This window comes from Mercenaria mercenaria, chromosome 13, assembly GCF_021730395.1.
Source record: "Mercenaria mercenaria strain notata chromosome 13, MADL_Memer_1, whole genome shotgun sequence".
Classification (NCBI taxonomy): domain Eukaryota; kingdom Metazoa; phylum Mollusca; class Bivalvia; order Venerida; family Veneridae; genus Mercenaria; species Mercenaria mercenaria.
Window position 1 is genome coordinate 6,508,250 of NC_069373.1, and position 24,290 is coordinate 6,532,539.

A 24,290-nucleotide genomic window follows, 5' to 3' on the forward strand; every position below is an offset into this window, starting at 1 on the left:
GGGTCTAGACTCTTTCAAGTGAGGGAGCAAGCCATTTCGATTGCTCCCTCACTTGAAAGAGTCTGGACCCACCCCCACCCCAACCAGACTCTTTCAAGTGAGGGAGCAATCGAAATGGCTTGCTCGTAGGTCAGTATTTTTACCCAGGTGCCTGATTCATGAAATAATATCCAGAGGTGTTCCACTTTATATAGCTACTTCTAAAAACAGGTAAGCTGACAACATTACAGTTGTCAGTGTCAGGCCTATTATGTTAGTCTCATGGTCCTACATAATAAGCTGAGACATTAACTGTATTTTAAGAATGTTGGATAGTAACATACCTACATGCCTCCCATTAACAAATGGTACTGGGTTGCTCATATAATATGGCCTACATTCTAGTTTGCACTAATTTATTTCGGCTTGATTGTGATGAAAGCTTCAAGCTTATTTGAACCACTCATGAGTCCACTTCCCAAAACCAGTACTGGTGTCATATGATAAGGTGTGGTCATGACCCCAGTGGGGCTTGAACCCATGACCCCAGTGTTGAGCAGCCGCGCCTTAACCGCTAGACCACTACTTCCCTAATACATGTACATTCTGATTTAACCCTTATCATGCTAAACATGATTGATCTGCCTTTGCGACCAGTGTAGATCATGACCAGCCTGCACATCTGTGCAGTCTGATCATGATCTGCACTGTTTGCTATTCAGTCAGTGTCTTTTAGGTAAGCACCCCTTTTAACAGTTAATGGTACTGTCCAAACTGAAAGATGGACCAGTCCATTATAGAAATTTAGCATGGTAAGGGTTAAATAAACACAATATCAAAATTATATCCTCCATCTACATAAATATTCATAAATTGCCAACATTTTATAGTTAATCATAAAAGTTTCTTCCTGTATTCAAGTGTGTAATTAAACTGTTTCCTTCTTTCAAGGACAAAAAACTAAAGACATCCACTTTAAACTGTTTAAAGAAGCATGCACTGACATTTACGTATAAATACCTTATTCTTGTGAACAATTTTATATATATATAATATACCAACAGTTTTATCCGAAAAATAATAAAGAAATATTGGTCAAATTAAATTTTTGTTCTCAGCTGTACAGGTTTTGTTTTTTTATACAAGTTTAAACAAGCTTTCTGACATGTTTATGCTGGGAAGTGAAATGAAGCCATGTCATACTTTTTGCTATTACACTAATGTGATATCACTTTGATGTTGATGTTGTTTCAAAAATGGACCACGTGGGTCGAAATGCAAAGTCGATAATAGGTACACTCAACTACTTGAAGCCATTTCACCTAATGCTACTGTAAAAGCAGAAATTTTCGCGAGGGTTTAATTTTCACTATATTCGTGAGGCCCTTCATCCTGCGAAAATTAATCCTCACGTAAATATTCACCATTAGTATAATTCAAATTCAAGTAGGATACCATTTTTACAATTTCACATATACAGTCGAATACCGTTACCTCGATATTCAAGGGACTGTAAAAATTGCATCGACGTATCCGAAGTTCGACGTAACGATATCGACTATTTGGGACTACTGTGTCGGACGTCTATATTGTCATAATATCCAATGCATTTTCAAAGGGTTTGAAAGCGGAAAGAAATAATATAAAACGTAAATACGATTTTAATTTTATTAAGAAATAGAACACCCTATTTAAATAGTACATACATACATACAACTTTTTAATTTGTCAAAGAGTACGTGTAGACATTCGCATTTTAATTCCTTCCCTAAGCAAGTCTGAATGTAGCGGTAATATTCCTAGATGAGTAGTCATTTTGACTGTGCTTCGATAACGAAAATTTGCCAGTTAAATACGCATATTATTATTCAACACTAAATGGCAGATTTTTACTCCGTCAAAAAGAAAAAACTATTTCATCCAAATTAGTTGTTATATTGGAAAACAGTTTGCCGCATGCACGCTGTTTTATAACACTAATTATTGGGAATTAAATGCAAACTTCCTGACATTTAAATTGGATTCAAAGATTAAATAACAAACACACAAACTAACTTGATTATGATTAATACATCGCCGGACAATAGGTTGATTTTCACACCTTACACATAACATGGATATTTTTTGACAAGCTCTGATATCGACGAAACCAGGTGTAAAAACAGTACAGGTAAGTTGACGGGACTGGAAAATCTCATCGAGCTAAACAAAATATCGAGCTAATCATATCGAGGTAATGATAAATAATTACATTGAAATATATAGGGAAAAATCGGGACCGACTAAAACACATCGTGCTAACCGGAGTATCGAGCTAACCGATATCGAGGTAACGATATTCAACTGTATATTAAACCTCGCAAACATACTCAAAATTTCAAATTCCCGAAATTTTGACCCAGCGAAAATATGTGCTTTTACATTAGCTTATCTACAAAAGCTTTACCAATTTTCTTCATTAAAAAAGGGGCATATTTTTGGCCAAAATGAAAGCCAGAATTAGTTACTTGTCCTTTGAGGTCATCTCATGATGTCAAAGACATTGTATGAAGTAAGAAACCATTTGGCCTAGCGGTTTTTGCATTTTAATATTTCAAATCCGCTCAATTTTGACAAAGCAAAATATGCTCTTTCACAGTATGCTATGACCCTGATCTTTGACTAAATGACCTTAAAAAATTAGAGTAGTCCTTTACTGACTACAAGTAACCATTCTAGGAAGAGTGACAGCCAAAGCATTCTTCAATTATTTGGAGGAAACTCTCTTTAATCTAGAGGAAACTCTGACCTTTACCTGTGACCTACTGACCACTAAAACAATAGAGGTCATCTACTGATCACAAGCAATCATCCCATGAAGTTTGAACATTCTCAGACAAAGCAATCCCTAGGTATTGACTGGAAACCAAATGGCCTACCAACAAACAAACTGACAATGAGCTAAACAATATACAGACTTAAAACTAGCAGCATACAGCACTGGTGTTCACCCTATTAGCTGTGAATGAAGTAATAGTTTTCTTTTTTCAACCTTTTTTTTTCCGATTAAGAGTTATTAAGGAGGGGACATTTATACTGGAGTATAATACAGTATACTACATAATATATAATTATTAACTCATGACAGTACTTATTTCTTTTCAAGATTTCTCATACACATCTGCAAGCATGCTGCTTTAAAACTGACCAATTTGATAGTGTTAACTTTGCTTTAAAACATACCAATTTAACTGTGGTTCTCGTGTCTGTTTTTACAGCATATTCCACAATACAGTAAATAAGGATGACTAGTATGGCCACTATCTGTACATACAACTCGTACTTCCTCTCTCGCAACACACCATGAAGGACATAAAAAGCAACAAATGCTGAAATGAACAATTTGAAAACTTACACACTAATTAATTCTGAAAAAGAATGAGTAACATTTTTAATGACAATGCGTTACTTAAAAGTTGAATTAAAATGTACAAAAATTTGTAAATCTGGAGGGAACTGCCCTTGGGGGCATCCATGCTGCCTCTTGTTAACAAACTTTTCCTTTAATTTGAGTGGAGGACCTAGTTTTTGACCACACATGACCCAGTTTCAAACTTGGTCTAGGAATCATCAAGGTAAACATTCTGACCAAGTTTCATGAAGATAGGGTCATAAATGTGGCCTCTACAGTGTTAATAAGCTTTTACTTTAATTTGACTGGGTGATCTAGTTTTTGACCCCAGATGACCCAGTTTTAAACTTGGCATAGGAATCATCAAGATAAACATTCAGACCAAGTTTCATGAAGATAGGGTCATAAATGTGGCCTCTACAGTGTTAACAAGCTTTTCCTTTGATTTGACCTGGTGACCTAGTTTTTAACCCCAGATGACCCAATATCGAACTTGTCCAAGATTCTATTGAGAGTAACATTCTGACCAAGTTTCATTGAGATACGGTCATAAATGTGGCCAGTCTAGGGTGTTAACAAGCTTTTCCTTTTATTTGACCTGGTGACCTAGTTTTTGACCCCACATGATCCAGTTTCAAACTTGGGCTAAAGATCATCAAGATAAACATTCTGTGCAAGTTTGTATCAAATAAAAGCATAAATGAAACCTCTATAAGGCTGAAAGGGCCAAAACAGAAAATATTGCACCTTTCAGGGGCAGTAACTCTAGAACCCATGACGAAATCTAGCCGATTTTAGAAAGGAACCGAGATCTTATTGTGACTTAAGTTGTGTGTAAGTGTGGTTAAAATCGAATGTAAAATGTCACTTCTATCCTGTTCACAAGGTAAAAATTAACAAGTTTCGGCTCTTTCAGGGGTCAATCAGGGACCGTAACTCCGGAACCTATGATTGGATCTGACGGATTCATCATGGAATCCAAGATCAATTGTTGTTCAAGATATTTTGCAAGTTGTATCAAATCAAACCATAAACGAAGTCTCTATATGGCTCCAAAAGCCAAAATAGCAATTTTGGCCCTTTAAAATCCCATGATGGGATCTGGCCAGTTTTCAAAAGGAACCAAGATATTGTGCCAATACAAAATCAACTTTATCGAGTTCACAAGCCAAAATTGCAAATTTTGGCCCTTTAAGGGGAAATAACTCTGGAACCTATGACTGGATCTGGCCAGTTTTCGAAAGGAACTGAGATATTATGCCAACACAAGTTGTGTTCAAGTTTGATAAAAATCAATTAAAAAATGTGGTCTCTATCGTGTTCACAAGAAATTGTGAATGGACAGACGATGAATGAAGGGTGATCACAAAGCTCACCTTGTCACTATGTGACAGGTGAGCTAAACAAGAGCTGTCACAGGAGACAGCGCGCTTGACTATTTCAATGCTGGATAGTGAAACTGGGCACATCTGAGGAAACTGGAGCTGTCACAGGAGTGTTTAATGACTCCAATGGCAAATGAAGATATTGCACAATAGCTTGAGTCTGTGTCAAAAATATTAAGTAATAAGAGAGGTAAAGATAAAGTGTATCAAAACACTATATAAGTATAATTCTTAAGCAAAAAGGGGGCATAATTCATAAAATATTGGTGCAAGAGTTATGCACCTTGTGTCATATGATGTGGGTGATGATGTGGAACAACTACTTCAAGTTTGAATCAAATCCATTTCGTAATAACTGAGATATAGTGAAAATGCATCAAAATTAACCTAAAATTCTAAGTAAAAGGGGGCATAATTTATGAAAAATTGGTGCCAGAGTTATGCACCTTGTGTCATATGATGTGGGTGATAAGGTGGAACAACTATTTTAAGTCTGAATCAAATCTATTTAGTAATAACTGAGATAGAGTGAAAGTGTATCAAATTTTAACCTGAAATTCTAAGTAGAAACTAAAGGGGGGATAATTCATGAATATTGGGGCAAGAGTTATGGCCCTTGTGTCATATAATGTTAGTGATGATGTTGAACAACCATTTGAAGTTCGAATCAAATCCATTTAGTAACAAGAGCTCGTAGAACAAGAAATGCCCCCCTTGATGCATTCAGTAATTGCACAAGGAACAGAAATTATTTGGTCACTGTACACAAAAGTTCTACTGTTCTGGGTCAATGTGACCTTGACCTTTGACCTACTGGCCTAAAAATCAATAGGGGCATCTGCTGATCATTATCAACCTCCCTTTTAAGTTTCATGATACTTGGCCCAAGCATTCTCAAGTCATCATCCGGAAACGGTTTAACTGTTCCTGGTCACTGTGACCTTTGACCTACTGACCTCAAAATCAATAGGGGTCATCTGCTGGTCATGATTAACCTCCCTATCAACTTTCATGATCCTAGGCCCAAGCGTTCTTGATTTATCATCCAAAAAACCACTTAACTGTTCCGGGTAAATGTAACCTTGACCTCTGGCATACTGACCTCAAAATCAACAGGGGTCATCTGCTGATCATGATCAACTTCCCTATCAAGTTTCGTGATCCTAGGCCCAAGCTTTCTCAAACGGTTCAACTGTTCCTGGTCATTGTGACCTTGACCTTTCATCTACTGACCTCAAAATCAATAGGGGTCATCTGCTGGTCATGATCAACCTCCCTATCAATTTTCATGATCCTAGGCCCAAGCGTTCTTGAGTTATCATCCGGAAACGGATTGGCCTACATACCGACCAACCGACATTTGCAAAACAATATACCCCTCCTTCTTCGAAGGGGGGCATAATAACTGAGATATAGTGAAAGTGCATCAAAACTTTAACCTGAAATTCTAAGTAAAAGGGGGCATAATTTATTAAATATTGGTACCAGAGTTATGGGCCTTGTGTCATATGATGTGGGAGATGATGTAGATAAACTACTTTCAGTTTGAATCAAATCCATTAAGGAATAACTATTATAGAGTGAACGTGCATAAAAACTTTAACCTGAAATTCTAAGTAAAAAGGGGGGATAATTCATGAAATATTTGTGTGAGAGTTATGGCCCTTGTGCCATATGATGTGGGTGATGATGAGGTATAATTATTTTAAGCTTAAAACAAATCCATCAAGTAATTACAGAGATAAGGAGAAAAAAGAGAGTGTAAAACAACTTTAACCAAGGTGGGGACACGGAAAGACATCGACGCCGATGTGAGTAGGATAGCTCTCCATATACTTTGTATAGTCGAGCTAAAAACAACAACTCCCCAGTCATTCTAAATGTACAATATTTAGACAGGAAGGAAACAGGTTTTGGTGTGCTGTTCTTTAACCACTTAACCTTTGTCCCAACTTGCAAAGTTCTACATAATTCTTAATTATCATTTTACAGTCGAGAAATACATAACATACATTACAGAGGTTGAGATTTATTTTATACATGTTTGTGATTTCTTGATGCATCTTAGACTTAGAAGGCCTGAGTGATTAATTACAATGCATCTGAACGAAAAAACATGTTTTTTTGCCAACAAAGCATGCAAAACTAAAATCTATTTTCATTCTTACACGTTCGAATTGCACCAACAAGGGATACTAATCGAGAATAAAATGCGGTTTTAAATACAAGGGAGTAAACCAGAATACCCAAAAGTAGGTCATTTTGAGAAACGTGTTCTAATAGACCAGACAATATACAGTAAAATCCTTCTTTGTTGATGTAAAAGAAAATCTTAAAAGTGTTAGAATTAAATATTATTGATCTTTTATGAATTAAAATACATGTCAGAAATGCACTTGTAATTTCTATTTCTTATGAGTTCAAGAAATTTGTATAACTGTGAGTACCTAGAAATAAACATCTTATTAAACGTTGTTTTAATGTGCCTTAGATGCATTTAAGGGAAATATCTAACAAGAGCTGTCCGTAAGACAGCACGCTCAACTTTTCTCAGTGCTTGACTCTGAAATAGAGCTTTGCCAGTAAAAGGGGCATAAATCTGTCAAAATTCTAATCAGAGTTATGGGGATTATTTCTTATGGTGTAGCCTTTGATAGTAAATAACTATTTAAAGTTTCAAGTCAATAGCTTTGATAGTAACAGAGATATTGGACGTTATATAAAACTTTTAACCAAAAAATTCTGTTAAAAAATTCTAAGTTAAAAAGGGGCATAACTCTGTCAAAATTCAAAAATCAGAGTTATGGGTACTGTTTCTCCTGGTGTAAACTTTGATAGTAAATAACTTTTTCAATTTCAAGTCAAAAGCTTTGATAGTAACAGAGATATTTGACTTTACCAGAAACTTTAACCAAAAAATTCTAAGTTAAAAAGGGGCATAAATCTGTCAAAATTCAAACCAGAGTTATGGGGCGAGTGCAATAGCTATACATTTTCTTCGAAAAATCGAGCTAAAAATGATCTCAAATAGTTATTGAAACCTCTTCCTTTCTATTGACTTAAATGAGTCTTGATTTAATTACCAACCAGCATTAACAATGATGAGAATCGTGAAAGTGAAGTCGGAATTCGTTGGGTCATCCTTCGCAACTACTACGAGTCTGTATGCAGTTAATCCGATAGCAGCAAGAATGTTGATGAAACTTAGCACCAGAAACCATCTTTCCTTCGGAAGTAAACCTGCACAAGTTTTTGCCTGAAATAACAAAATAATAAAAACATGCAATGCCACAGAGTACAACTGTACCTGTACCATATAGAGCAACAGTGTACAACTGTAACTGTAGTGTAATGATCTTGGTCGCAAAGGCAAAATCACTCACCGCCAGCAGGCTAAAGGTTAAATAAATCTCTAACAGAATACATGAAAACTGAAAATAATTTAAAGGTGGTTAATCAAATTTTGGTCAACAAATGGATTTGTTCAAAACTTCACCAGCTGATCATTTACACTTATTTGTGTTTAGCAAGTTCTTAAAATACGTCAGATTTTCACTGGAAGAATTTTCACTGGAGGAATCATCAAGATAAACATTCAGACCGAGTTTCATGAAGATAGGGACATAAATGTGGCCAGTCTAGGGTGTTAACAAGCTTTTCCTTTTATTTGACCTGGTGACCTAGTTTTTGACCCCACATGATCCAGTTTCAAACTTAAGCTAAAGATCATCAAGATAAACATTCAGTTTGTATCAAATAAAAGCATAAATGAAACCTCTATAAGGCTGAAAGGGCCAAAACAGAAAATACTGCACCTTTCAGGGGCAGTAACTCTAGAACCCATGATGAAATCTAGCCGATTTTAGAAAGGAACCGAGATCTTATTGTGACTTAAGTTGTGTGTAAGTGTGGTTAAAATCGAATGCAAAATGTCACTTCTATCCTGTTCACAATGTAAAAATTAACAAGTTTTGGCTCTTTCAGGGGTAAATCAGGGACTGTAACTCTGGAACCTATAATTGGATCTGACGGATTCATCATGGAATCCAAGATCAATTGTTGTTCAAGATATTTTGCAAGTTGTATCAAATCAAACCATAAATGATGTCTCTATATGGCTGTAAAAGCCAAAATAGCAATTTTGGCCCTTTAAAATCCCATGATGGGATCTGGCCAGTTTTCGAAAGGAACCAAGATATCATGCCAATACAAAATCAACTCTACCGAGTTCACAAGCCAAAATTACAAATTTTGGCCCTTTAAGGGGAAATAACTCTGGAACCTATGATTGGATCTGGCCAGTTTTGGAAAGGAACTGAGATATTATGCCAATACAAGTTGTGGTCTCTATCTACAGTTGTGATTTTCACTGGAAGAATTTTCAAAATTTGATTATCCTATCCTGGTTGCCTATCATTTAAAGCACTATTGTATTAACATTGTCAAAGATTTGCATTGACAAGTACATATTTTGCCAAAATCAATAAGAAATGCAAGTTTATGAAATTACATTCTAACATGGCTCGATTTGATTTCCAGTTAAACAAAAAAGAAAATCAAGCTCTATATATTCTGCGATAAACAATGGTTGATGCACGAGAGCATTATGACGTCAATTATGACGTCAAATTGCTGCATGACGTCTGATACATTACTCCTCGTGTAAATGAAGTCCAGCATAATATTTATTAAAATATATCAATGAGCATGTCAGAATGATAACAATCAAGGCCTTCTTGTGATTTATCATCTAATTTACCACGGTTCATCATTCAGATGCTTCAGTATTTAACCACTCGGGCTAACGCCCTCGTGGTTCAATTCCTACAATCTGAACTCTGAACCGTGGTAAATCAGACGATAAACCACTCGAAGGCCTTGATCATTTGTTAAATAACCTCCCTTTGTCTATCTTGGATGTGCATACCAAGGTTGATTTAAATAGATAAATTCCAAAGCTACACCCTGTTTTTTTAAATTGACTTTTGTTTCAGGTAGTTGAAATATCCCAATATTTATCAAAGACAAATGTAAAGCTAAAAATCATATTGAAATCAATAGAAATAGATCACTTTTAAATACTTTTATAAAGGGAGGTAATTACAAAGTTTCATAAAAAGTAATACAATATATATTTCCAGTGGGGATCAAACTCTATGTAATTGGTCTTTTTGTTTCTTAACCTTTACCCTGCTAAATTTCTAAAATAGACTTGTTCATCATTCTTTTTGGACAGTACTATTTATTATTCAAAGGGATGTTCACTGAAAATTTACTGACTGAACAGTGCAGACCATGCATGGACATGCAGGCTGATCTTGGTCTGCACTGGTTGCAAAGGCAGAATCACTTGCCCCCAGCAGGCTAAAGGTTAAATAAATCTCTAACAGAATAATATGAAGCATAAAATTCATTTATAAATCAGTAAACAGACACCATTAATTATTTATAAGAATGATAGGAAATAGCATGTAAAATGAAAAATATATACAAAGAAAGATTGCTATTTTCAGATAGCTTAAGTAGTATTACAACGATAGATAATTAATGCAATATTATCATCATTCAATATTTTCTGCCGTATCATACCAAAGACAGGAAATGGTCCTAACTCGCATACAACAAACACCCAATATTTTCTACTTGATTGTCTTCTAAGTTGAGAAGAAAAGAAAATACACGTATATATTGGGAACATTCCTTGTTGTAATTAAGTTTTCATTGAAATGCAGCTGTTCTACAAGGAATCTTTGTTAGTCTATTTGATCCTGACAGTATCAGCACAATCTGTCTTTTAAACCTGTCAATAATTCTGTGTTTCGTGTTTTGTTCTTTGCATGAAAGAAGAGTGTAAACTAGAAGATGCTTTTGTAAAAAAGCGCATGTCTCCCCCACTGCATAGTTGTAAAGGCAAGAAGTCAATAGGGGACAGGAGCGAAAGTCAAAGAGACACTGATGGTTGGCTGCAATAGGATCATCTAATTGGCATGTCCAATCATCCCACTAAGTTTCAACATTCTGGGCCTAGTGGTTCTCAAGTTTTGAATTAGAAACAGTTTTCCAAGTTCAGGCCACTGTGACCTTGACCTTTAACAGAGTGACCCCAAAATAGTAGGGGTCATCTACTCTGCATGTCCAATCATCCTATTAAGTTTCAACATTCTGGGTCAAGTGGTTCTGAAGTTATTGACTGGAAGAGGTTTTCTATGTTCAGGCCCCTGTGACATTGACCTTAGCTCAAGCGACCCCAAAAACCATAAGGGTCATCTACTCTTTAAGTCCTATCATCTCATGAAGTTTGAAGGTTCTGGATCAAATGGTTCTCAAGTTGGTCCCTGTGACCTTGACTTTTAATCAAGTGACCAAAATAAGCACTAGGGGTCATCTACTCTACATGTTAAATCATCCTATGAAGTTTCAACATTCTGGGTCAAGCAGTTCTGAAGTTACTGATCAGAAATGGTTTTCCATGGTCCCTGTGAACTTGACCTTAGATCTAGTAACCACAAAAATAGTACGGATCATCGTCTTTGTAAGCCCTATCAACCTATGAAGTTTGAAGGCTGTAGGTTAAATGGTTCTCCAGTTATTGATCAAAAATGAAGTGTGATGGACAGATGGCCCCTGTGACCTTGACCTTTCATGGAGTGACCCTAAAACACAAGGGGTCATCTACTATGTAAGTCCTATCACCCTATGAAGTTTGAAGGTTCTAGGTCAAATGGTTCTCTGTGTATTGACAGGAAATGGATTTCCAAGTTCAGGCCCCTATGACCTTGACCTTTAATAGAGTGACCGCAAAATCAATAGGGGTCATCTACTCTGTTCTTTTCATGTTCAGGCTCCTGTGACCTTGACCTTTAACAGAGTAACCCCAAAATCAGTAGGGGTCAAAAACTCTGCATGTCTGATCATCCTATGACATTCTGGATCAAGTGGTTCTCAAGTTATTGATCGGAAATGGTTTTCCATGTTCAGGCGCCTGTGACCTTGACCTTTAACAGAGTGATCCTAAAATCAATAGAGGTAAGTTCACATCGAAGCTCTATGGTAGAGTAGAGACCAACTCTATACTCCATAACCCACATGAACAGTATAAGTTAGTACAGCAATCGTACCTTCCGTGTTAAAGAGCTGAACTCTGCAAACTCCACGGTGAGGTAGGGATTACTGGTTCCTTGCTTTTCATCACAGCGCTAAATGTGCAGGAACAAAAGGTTTTACATATTTCCAGGGCCAAATTTTTGATTGGTCGCTTTCTTTACTGGTGGGAGTAAGTATCATTTACACAACAGCTTACCCTTCCCTAGAGCTCCGATGTGAACTTACCTCAAGGGTCATCTACTCTGCATGTCCAATTATCCTATGAAGTTCAAACATTCTGGGTCAAAGTGGTTCTCAAGTTAATGATCGGAAATGGTTTTCCATGTTCAGGCCCCTGTGACCTTGGCCTTTGATGCAGTGACCCCAAAATCAGTAAGGGTCGTCTACTCCATAAGCCCTGCCATCCTATGAAGTTTGAAGGTTCTAGGTCAAATGGTTCTTCAGTTATTGATCCAAAATGAAGTGTGACAGACAGAAGGACACACTGACAGGGCAACCCCTGTGGGGGGAGACATAATAAAAGGAATTTCATCAAATAATTGCAGTATTTTACTTTCCCTGACACTGTGTATTGATTTACACAAAAATGAGTAGTCCAATATACACCAGGTACCATTTCGGGTAAGATTTTTTTGGCGATTTCCATTAACAGCTGTTGTATTTTTGGAAGTATCTTAACTGTTCAAAATAGCCTCCTGCTTGCTGGAGACAGAACAGCTAGACAATGGTGTTCTACCATCATCCATTTTGTTTGGTCTCACCTTCACAGATTTGTAAATTTCTGTCCACAACTGCTGTTTCTGAAGCACTAAATGTCAATTAAAAGAGCATGAAATCATGTGCGGATTATAAAAAACTGATATATATATATACAAAAGTCATGTAATATGTTTGAACCGGATGAATTCCTCATTAAATCATAAGGAATATTTTGCAAAACATTTCCATGCATGAAAACAGTTGGAGGTAAAAAGATGTAATTGTATGACTATACAGTATCAATTTCTCACATATTTGCCTCTGGGCATGACAAAAACAGGTTACATTTATAGGTGATAAAATTTGTACACTAGAATTTATACATGCCAAGATATTTTAGCAGGGCTATGTGCTCAGCTGAAAGAGCTTGACGATAACCCTGGATTGTATGTCTGAAACCTAATATTTCTTATCAGCATTTTCATTGCCTAGCTTATGGGGTGTCATTGCTGTAGAAACAAGCAAATTCGATGAATTGGAATCCCCCGCCGAAAGGGTCAGAGTTGAGGAACGGCAAAAAAATATATCCTGCAAAAAGTTAAGAATGTTACCAAGAAGCAAATAATTTCATTAGTCAAATCAAATTAAAAGAAAATGAATGGTTTGTTTGGGTGGGGGGGGGGGGGGGGGGGAGGATACAACAGTTTACATGTTGATTAATATGAAATAAGGCAAAGCCTCAAAGCGAGCTCAAAGAAATTGGATTTATCTAAAAATATTATGCATCATTTATTTGTCACAAAGAAACTATTCACTAGTCACAAGAAGTCAGGAGAACCTATTCACTGAAAAAGTCTACATTTAGTGTCACCATACCTATAACAGTGAATATCATACGTTGCAAAATTTATGGGAAGCCGGTGTCACGGTGACGTCATTACAGCGTTCCCGTTTCTTTTTGCTTATTATGACATTTTTTCCATTTTCTGGCCGATGCTTGATCTTTTAAATGAAAACAATATTTTTTTCAAACAACTGGAAATCATTTTTTCATTATTGTTAAGTGATGAATAATTTTTAGCAATTGAATGAAGTTCTGTATTCACTCCGGAAAGAAGTACTTCCTGTGAGAACCAGTCCGCTAGGGTGCGCTTTTTTAAAACTTCCGACGAAACTTTTCAAATCCATCACCAAGTGTGAAAGTATACTTGCGTTACCGTAAAGCTCGATTCTCGAGCAGGCCCTTTGGGCCTGCTCTTCGAGCTCGCTATAAATATTGGTAGAAAATGAAAAATGAAAAAAAAAAAAAAAAAAAAAAAAAAGGGGGGGGGGGGGGGGGGGGGGGTGAGAGGGAGGGGGGTGACCAATGTAAGGTGGTGACCAGGTGTAGGTATACAACATCACATGTTTATAATAAATGTGCATGGAAAAGAATGGAAGAAGTTTAATGAAATTCTTCCATTTGGTTGGTTTGTTTTGTACAGATCTGTGGATTTTTAAACAATTAAAGGGCAATAACTAAATGGAAAATTGACCAATCAAAAAAAAACTTGAAGGGCATCGTCGCAGTATCTTGGTTCATGTCTATTTCAAGTTTGATGAAATTCTACCTGCTAGTTACTGAGAAATGGCTGCAGACGGACATTTTTCATTAAATCAAGGGCAATAACTCTGAGGGAAATTGACCTATCAAAAAAAAAACTTGACGGGCATCAGGGCAGTATCTTGGTTCATGTCTATTTCAAATCTGATGAAATTCTACCTGTTAGTTACTGAGAAATGGGTGCAGACAGACATTTTTTATTAAATCAAGGGCAATAACTCTGAGGGAAATTGACCAATCAAAAAAAAAACTTGACGGGCATCATTGCAGTAAGTTGGTTCATGTTTATTTCAAGTTTCATGATATTCTACCAAGTAGTTACTGAGAAATGGCTGCGGACGGACGGACGGACGGACGGACGGACTGACGGACGGACAACGCCATTTCAATACCCCCCTCCCGATTTCATCGGCGGGGGATAATAATGTATTTAACTGCAGTGATTAAAATGTTTATCAAAATAGAAACATGCAGTTGGTGAGAAATGTGCTGGAATTCAACAATTAATGTGACTCAACTCACTAGTGTAGCTCCAACATACATTTACCTTTAAACTAACTGGAATTTATCATTGTAACCAGATTTCCAGTCTGTTTATCTATTTCTTTTTGAAATAAAAATTTAGTGTTAGGTTACCTAATTGTTGTCTGCTGATATTTTTATCACCACTGCGGGGTTTGCAAGAGTACAATAGCACAGTATAACTCAGTTTGTCATACAGGAATAATCTGATCCACATTTGGTATGTTTCATATACATGTGTTATATTTAACTGACATTAAATATTGCATTTTCATGTTTGCTAAGTCTGTTTTATGATATATATTGTATTTTATTCAACTTCCTGGCCACTTAAAATGTGTGGCGACAGCAGTAAGCTAATTATTAATATTTCACTTATATGATATATTAAGTTTACATGATGAAATACTCTATAATAAACAAGCAAATTCGATGAATAGGTTTCCCCCACCGAACGGGTCTGTGGTGAGGAATGGCAAAAAAATATATCCGGCAAAAAGTTAAGGATGTTAATAAGAAGCAAATAATTTCATTAGTCAAAATCAATTTAACAGAAAACAATTAAAGAGTACATAATAAATGTATGATACTTTGATCCTGACTAAAGAATTTATTTTGAATGGGATATGCTTACTGTAATAAGCTTTGCTTTTAAAATTAAATGCAGTTAATAGAAATGCGAGGTGGGGGAATGGTACAACTTGCATGTTGATAAGTATTCAAGGAAGGTTTGAAAACAAGAGCTGTCTGATGACTGATTGAAGAATGGGGTCAAAATATTTCCACGGATATTCAGACAGATGTTCCTGTGTTACTTTGATTTCGATAAGTCTTGCACTAAATGGCAATATATGAGCCAATTTCAAAGTCCAAAAAGGGCCATAATTCAGTCAAAATAGTTATGTACTCTTGCCTACAGATGGAAATCATAATGATAAACAAGTGTTCAAAGTTTAAAAGCCATAATATGTCAAATAGTTTTGACAAAACATGGACTTGTATGAAAACAGAACCAATTTCAGTCCAAAAAAGGGCCATAATTCAGCAAAAAATAGATGACAGAGTTATGTTCTCTTTCCTTCAGATATAGACTATTATACTAAACAAGTGATAAAAGTTTCAAAGCCATATGTCAAACACTTTACATAAAATATGAACTGGTACGAAAAACTTAAACCAAGATTTCTAAGTCAAAAGGGGCCATAATTCAGCCAAAATCCTTGATGGAGTTATGTACTCTTGCCTATAACTGGACATGGTGATGGCAATCTGACTAAAGTACATATCCTATTACGCTACGCATAGGATCTGAGAACGACCTATTCATTGCCTCGTTCTGACGACCCTTTCGCTAGCCAATCAGAGCCTAACTTACAACATCTTGCAAATCTACCTGTAGCATTGACTTTTGATATTTACAATTCTTATGTCATAATGTATCAGATAGCCGGTTAGCTCAGTCGGTAGGCCACTTGCTTTGTAAGCGAGGGGTTCCGGGTTCGAGCCCTGGAATGACTGCACATTTTTCTTACTCTTTGACATTCGAACAAGTCGTCTGATTGGATAAAATAAAAATAGCAATACTGGAAATCCAAAATATACAGAAGACGAATGTGAATGGGTCGTTCTCAGATCTTCGTTTAGAAGATCAAGTACTTTAGTCAGATTGTGGTGATGGTAAACAGGTGTTGAAAGTTTCATAGCTTTATCTCAAAAGACTTTGTCAAAAGATGAACTAGTACGAAATATTAACCCAGATTTCTAAGTCAAAAAGGGCCATAATTCAGCCAAAATCTATGATGGAGTTATGTGCTCTTGCCTATGACTGGACATGGTGATGGTAAACAAGTGTTGAAAGTTTCAAAGCTTTATCTTAAAAGACTTCGTCAAAATATGAACTGGTACGAAAAACTGAACCATGATTTCCAAGTCAAAAGGGGCCATAATTCAGCCAAAATCCTTGATGGAGTTATGTGCTCTTGCCTATAACTGGCCATGATGATGGTAAACAAGTGTTGAAAGTTTCAAAGCTTTATCTCAAAAGACTTTGTCAAAATGTGGACTGGTACGAAAAACTTAACCATGGTGTGACGCTGACGCCGACGCCGTGGTGAGTAGGATAGCTCTACTTATTCTTCGAAATGTCGAGCTAAAAATCTAAAATAAGGCATGAAAAAAAATAATTTTTTTTTAGAGGGGGAATGGGGGTTGGGAGGGGGAGGGGGTGTGACCAAGGCAAGTTGGTGACCAGGTGTGGGTGAACAACTTCATATGTTAATAATAAATGTTCAGGGAAAAGAAATTGAAAGAAATTTAATGAAATTCTGCCAAACGGTAAGTTTGTAATGTACAAATATGTGGATTTTTAGACAGTTAAAGGGCAATAACTCTGAAGTTACAAAAGAAATCCCTATGGAACTGTGTGTGCACAACCACATAATAGTGCTCTAAATTCTGCTCAAGTTTCATAGTTCTAGGTCAAATATATCAAAAGTTATGATGCAGAAATTGCCATATTTATAGTACCCTATATAGTTAACACTAGAAACTTCTAAGGGCCATAACTCTGGTGTTACTTGGGCAATCTGACTGAAACTTGATGGGCCCCATAACCTCATAGTGGTGAACATGTATATGACGTTTGTTTGAACAAAAATTTTTCTTTTTTTTTTTTTTGAGGGAGGGGATCGGGAGGGGGAGGGGGTGTGATCAAGGTAAGGGGGTGCCCAGGTGTGGGTACACAACTTCACATGTTTACAATAAATGTTCATGGAAAAGAATGAAAGAAATATAATGAAATTGTACCAAATGGTAAGTTTGTTATGTACAAATATGTGGATTTTTATACAATTAAAGGGCAGTAACTTTTAATTTACAAAATAAATCTGAACGAAATTGTGTGTACACAACCACATTATGGTGATCTAAAGTCTGTTTAAGTTTCATAGTTCTAGGTAGGGGTGACTATTGAGGCCAATTTTGACTACTGCAATACTATTGATATTGCTTAAAAACTATTGCGATACTATTCTATTGCAGGTTACTATTGCGATACTATTGCAATAGTTATCGGCCATCATATTTTATACAGTAAAGCTACCAACTGGCATTGTTACACAGTGTAAGAGACGGCACTGTTTATAATTGCTGTTAACACACATTGAGATGTTTGTATAACTGAAACGGACAGAAATAATTCTAACATTAAATATTTCTTGCCTTCCTTGGCTTCGGAAAAATAAGTAAAACAATAAACCTATGCAAGGTATACTCAAACGAATCGGCCAATTTGTTGCGAATGTCAACATGTTTAGTAACCCAAAGCCACAGACACTTGTGGTCTGGAACCCCCAACCCCTCCAGCCCAAACTACTACACATCTGTATATATTTTTATCATCATCATTTTATATCCAGACACAGACTATAATCACAAAAGCAATGTTAAACTTATTTGAACTAATTTGAAAATATATATAATCTCCCACTAGCTTAAAAATACACAAGATATAAATGTTCGCCAGAAATATCTCGCACACCCACGTTGAAAAATCATCTCATGTTTACTATTTTTGCAACTTTCCCATAGAATTTTGATGTTCTTCAGTACAGTACATATTTTTCTGCAAGATGATATTCACGATAGTACTGGATTTTCAGTGCTGCCAACAGAATACGCGAGGAATTCTGCAATTGTCAAAAAATTCGCTCCATTTACAAAATCTTTCGACTACGTCAGCTATGGCTGCCGGCTTCGTATGGTAAATATTTTTCGCTCAGTGAAAACTGGAACCAGATGGTTCCCACATTCATTACGCGATGTTTATTCATCGTACGAAGCTAGAAGCCACAGCTTACGTAGTCGAAAGATTTTGTTAATGGAACAAAATTTTGCGCAATTGTAATATTTCTCGCGTATTTTGTTGACAGCAGTGAAGATAAAGTATTATCCTGAACATCATCGTGAAGAAAAATATGTATTATACTAAAGAACACCAAAATTCTATGGGAAAGTTGCATAAATAGTAAACATGGGACGAATTTTCAAGGTGGGTGTACGAGGTATTTCTGGCGAACATTTATATCTTGTGTATTTTTAAGCTAGTGGGAGATTATATATATTTTCAAATTAGTTCAAATAAGTTTAACATTGCTTTGTGATTATAGTCTGTGTCTGGATATACAATGATGATGATAAAAATATATACAGGTGCGTAGTAGTTTGGGCTGGAGGGGTTGGGGGTTCCAGACCACAAGTGTCTGTGCCCAAAGCATCAAAAAAGACGAAAATTAACGGATCGGATTAAGGTGTACCAGCACTAAATGAAGGGCCCTACCGAACAGTTTGCTGTATAATACAAGTATATTGCCTTCTTTCTCCATGTCCATAGTATATTTTCTCATCTAAAATTAACAGGTTATTTAAATATATTTAATCAAAGTTTCTAAGAAACTAAATTTATCAATTATCTCCCAGACTGACTTCTCAGTCCTTTATGGTAGTTTAATTCCGTGAGGGTAATTATTGTAATAGAGACGTAAACATTTTCCGAGGCGCAAATGAAAGCTGGCTCTGTTTCTTGGTTTATAAATTATAAATTATTTCTGTATTTACAAAAATTTCAAAACTATCAAAACTATCGATCGTTGAAGGAACTATCAGCGATTGTTATTTGATCGTGACTTTTCTATCGATGCATGCTATCGGGACACTTAGTATCGCAATGCATCGATAGTTCGATGTATCGTTACACCCCTAGTTCTAGGTCAAATATATCAAAAGTTATGATGCAGAAATTGCCATATTTATAGTACCCTATATAGTTAACACTAGAAACTTCTAAGGGTCATAACTCTGGTGTTATTAGGGCAATCTGACTGAAACTTGGCGGGCCACAAAAACTCATAGTGGTGAACATGTGTATGAAGTAATATATAAATATTCCCAACCATTTCTTAGATATGGCTCTCGGACGGACGGATGGACGGACGTACACAAAATGATGCACTTGTTTGATGGAACACTTGTGTTGTCATTACAGATTTTTTATACTTACGTGACTTGAAAAAAAGTGTATGTAGCTCAAGTGTATGTGTGACCTTCACACAAGAATGGACACAACTGCCACACAAGTAAAAACTAGACAGTCACACTTGGAATGGACATCCAATGCTTGTGTGATGATTGACTTATGTGACTTATCAAAACCAATTTTTAATACTTATGTGACTAGAAACTTTGAAACTCTTGGGTATGTGTGACCATCACACAAGAATGGACACAACTGTCACACAAGTAACAACTAGACAGTCACACTAGGAATGGACATCCAACACTAAGGTGATGGTCGACTTCTGTGACTTATTAAAAGAAATTTTACAACAAGAGCACCGCCTTGCGGGTGCTGACGTTTCTGATTTTTTTTTGTATAATAGAAATATTGTCCTACCCATGATTTTCTAAGTCTGAAAAGGGCCATCATTCTTGCAAAAAGCAGGATAGAGTTATGTTTCTTGATGTACAGCGTCCACTTATTATGGTGAAAAACTGTTGCAAGTTTTAAAGCTATAGCTTTGATAGTTTAGGAGAAAAGCTGACCTAAACATAACCCGTGCGAAAAAGGAACAGGAAATCCTGGGATTATCCCAGGAAGTCCCAGGACTATCCTGGGATAATGTCCTGAAAATATCTCAGAAATTCCTGGGACTTTTCACACCGTTAAATGGGAATGGGACAATCACAGGATTTTCCTATGAACAGGAAAAAAACAGGACACCAGAACAACAAGAAATCTATGCTGTCCTGCTATCCTGAAAATCCCAGGAATGTCCTGGGATTTCCTGATTTCAGGTAATAAAAGTATATATTGTCCTGTTCTCAGGAAATCCCAGGAATGTCTTGAGAATTCTTGAAGTCAGGATATCCCAGGACAATTGTCCTGTCCCTAGGAAATCCCAGGAATTCCTGATGTCAGGAAATTTCAGGAGAATTTTCCTGTCTTCAGGAAATCCCAAGAATTCCTGTTTTCAGGAAATCTCAGGACAATTGTTCTGTCTTCAGGAAATCCCAGGAATTCCTAATGTCAGGAAATTTCAGAGCTGTCCTGTCTTCAGGAAATCCCAGGAATTCCTGTTGTCAGGAAATCTCAGGACAATTGTCACGTCTTCAGGAAAGTTTCCAGAACATGTAATTGAATACCTTGTAAACATGATTTGAAATTCTCTTTGGCGGGAAATACAGTTAACAAATTGAATGAATGTTAAATTTCAATTGTATTTACAGCAAGAATAATAATTAAGGATTATCATTTCCAAATATTAAAAATATTTTCTAGTTAAAAAGTATACATCATGTACACTGAAACATACAACCTGTCATAGCAGAAATATCAATTTATCAGTTCAAATAAAATTATGTGCATACATGGCAAAAACACTAGGTGTAATATTTAGTCTAGAAACATCAAATTATGAGCTTCATATTGAGCAAAAAGCTCTTATCATTCTATGATCTGTTTACTTTTAAGAGTGAAACTTCCTTTGATGTACAGATAATCTAAACAGTACTAACATATTTCACTCTTACCACTTTTTAACGCTCTGATTGATTTTAAAGAAAAATACTTTTCTAAATAACTTAATGGTATTGTTTTGTAAAATCAATGAATGAAGGTGTATATTTAGTATTATTTCTAAAAGTTTAAAACAGAAATAATTTGCTAACATACCACAAATATAGAATATATTCCTGTTACTCCTACAACACCACAGCACAAGTGCCTAATGATGCAGTTTCTCCCAAAACATGGGTCTTCAACACCAGGATGTAATTAACTTACTAGACCGTTACAAGATCATGTTTCAAATTAATTACCATCTTTCAATCTGTATCTTTTAGAAAAAGTCCTGTCTTTTTCCTGTGAACAGGACAATTTCCATCAAAAGTCCTGTCTTTTTCCTGTGAACAGGACAGTTTCTATCAAAAGTCCTGTCTTTTTCCTGAGAACAGGACAATTTCTATCAAAAGTCCTGTCTTTCAGTGTTAAAGTCCTGTCTTCAAGACTTTTATGCAGCCTTGCTAAAGGAATCTCAGAATATCCCAGGATAATCCTGGGATTTCCTGAGAACAGGAAAATATTTCTGCACGAGAAATCTTAACCAAGAAATCTGATATTTTTTAAGTCCAAAAGGGGCCATAAATCCTGCAAAAAGCAGGATGGAGTTATGTTTTTGCTGTACATGGTCAGTTTATGATGGTGAACAAGTGTTGCAAGTTTTAAAGCAATAGCTTTGATAGTTTAGGAGAAAATCTGACCTAAACATAAAACTTAACCAAGATAACTGATTTTCTAAGTCCAAAAAGGGCAATAATTCTTGCAAAAAGCAGGATGGATTTATGTTTCTTGATGCACAGGGTCAGCTTATGATGGTGAACAAGTGTTGCAAGTTTCAAAGCAATAGCTTTGATAGTTTAGGAGAAAAGTTGATCTAAACATAAAACTTAACCAAGAAATCTGATATTTTCTAAGTACAAAAGGGGCCATAAATCTTGCAAAAAGCAGGATGGAGTTATGTTTTTGCTGTACAGGGTCAGCTTATGATGGTGTAGAAGTGTTCCAAGTTTCAAAGCAATAGCTTTGATAGTTTAGGAGAAAAGCTGACCTAAATATAAAACTTAACCAGGCAACACCGACACCGACGCCAACGCCGATGCCAATCAAGTGATGACAATAACTCATCATTTTTTTTTTTCAAAAATGATGCACTTGTGTGATGGGACACCTATGTGACTTGTCATTACAGATTTTTTATACTAACGTGACTTTAAAATATATGTAGCTAAAGGGTATGTTTGACCTTCACACAAGAATGGACACAACTGCCACACAAGTAAAAACTAGACAGTCACACTAGGAATGGACATCCAACACTAGTGTGATGGTGGACGTCTGTGATGTATTAACCCTTCTCATGCTACACACGTACATTTGTATATTGATGCGATTCACTTCCATGATTATTCCTGCTGCTTGCGTATATTTACGTTTTTCATACTGACCAATTAATGGACACAACTAAAGTAACAAGAGGACCATGATGGTCCTGAATCGCTCACCTCTTCCCACTTGATCCAGTTTTGAGTATGACGTCGTTTTTTCTATTATTTGACATAGTGACCTAGTTTTTGAGCTTATGTGACCCAGTTTTGAACTTGACCTAGATATTATCAAGATAAAAATTCTGACCAATTTTCATGAAGATCCATTGAAAAATATGGTCTCTAGAGAGGTCACAAGGTTTTTCTATTATTTGACCTATTGACCTAGTTTTTTAAGCCATGTGACCCAGTTTCAAACTTGACCTAGATAGCATCAAGGCGAACATTCTGACCAATTTTCATGAAGATCCATTAAAGGGTATGGCCTCTAGAGAGGTCACAAGGTTTTTCTATTTCAAGACCTACTGACCTAGTTTTTGGTCGCAGTTGACCCAGTTTCAAAACTGACCTAGATATCATCAAGATAAACACTCAGACCAACTTTCATACAGATCCCATGAAAAATGTGGCCTCTAGAGAGGTCACAACGTTTTTTCATTATTTGACCTACTGACCTACTTTTTGATGGCACGTGACCCACTTTCGAACATGACCTAGATATCATCAAGATGAACATTCTGACCAATTTTTATGGAGATCCATTCACAAGTATAGCCTCTAGAGAGGTCACAAGGTTTTTCTATTTTTAGACCTACTGACCTAGTTTTTGACCGCACATGACCCTGTTTCGAACTTGACCTAGATATCATCAAGATGAACATTCAGACCAACTTTCATGAAGATCCATTGAAAAATATGGCCTTTAGAGAGGTCACAAGGTTTTTCTATTATTTGACCTACTGACCTAGTTTTTGATGGTACGTGACCCACTTTCAAACTTGACCTAGATATCATCAAGATGAACATTCAGACCAACTTTCATACAGATCCCATGAAAAATATGGCCTCTAGAGAGGTCACAAGGTTTTTCTATTATTTGACCTACTGACCTAGTTTTTGATGGCACGTGACCCATTTTCGAATCTGATTTAGATATCATCAAGGTGAACATTCTCACCAATTTTCATGAAGATTTCATGAAATATATGGCCTCTAGAGAGGTCACAAGGTTTTTCTATTTTTAGACTTACTGACCTAGTTTTTGATCGCAGTTGACCCAGATTCGAACTTGGCCTAGAAATCATCAAGATGAACATTCAGACCAACTTTCATACAGATCCCATGAAAAATATGGCCTTTAGAGAGGTCACAAGGTTTTTCTATTATTTGACCTACTGACCTAGTTTTTGATGGCAAGTGACCCAGTTTCAAACTTGACCTAGATATCATCAAGGTGAATGTTCTGACCAATTTTCATGAAGATCTTGTGAAATATATGGCCTCCAGAAAGGTCACAAGGTTTTTCTATTTTTAGACCTACTGACCTAGTTTTTGACCGCACGTGACCCAGTTTCGACCTTGACCTAGATATCATCAAGGTGAACATTCTGACCAATTTTCATGAAGATCTTATGAAATATATGGCCTCTAGAGAGGTCACAAGGTTTTT

The 24,290-nt window shown here is 36.2% G+C and overlaps 1 protein-coding gene across 1 annotated transcript in view; it reads right to left on the minus strand.

Moving 5' to 3' along the window:
* The window catches only part of LOC123530012 (uncharacterized), a 60,995-nt gene that overhangs the window by 21,161 nt on the left and 15,544 nt on the right, over positions 1-24,290 (minus strand). Inside the window, exons 2-3 of the mRNA XM_045310693.2 lie at positions 7,843-8,011; positions 3,202-3,347 (exon numbers count right to left, since the gene is read on the minus strand). Of these exons, the coding sequence (XP_045166628.1) occupies positions 3,202-3,347; positions 7,843-8,011 (315 nt within the window). The remainder of the gene's footprint in view (positions 1-3,201; positions 3,348-7,842; positions 8,012-24,290) is intronic.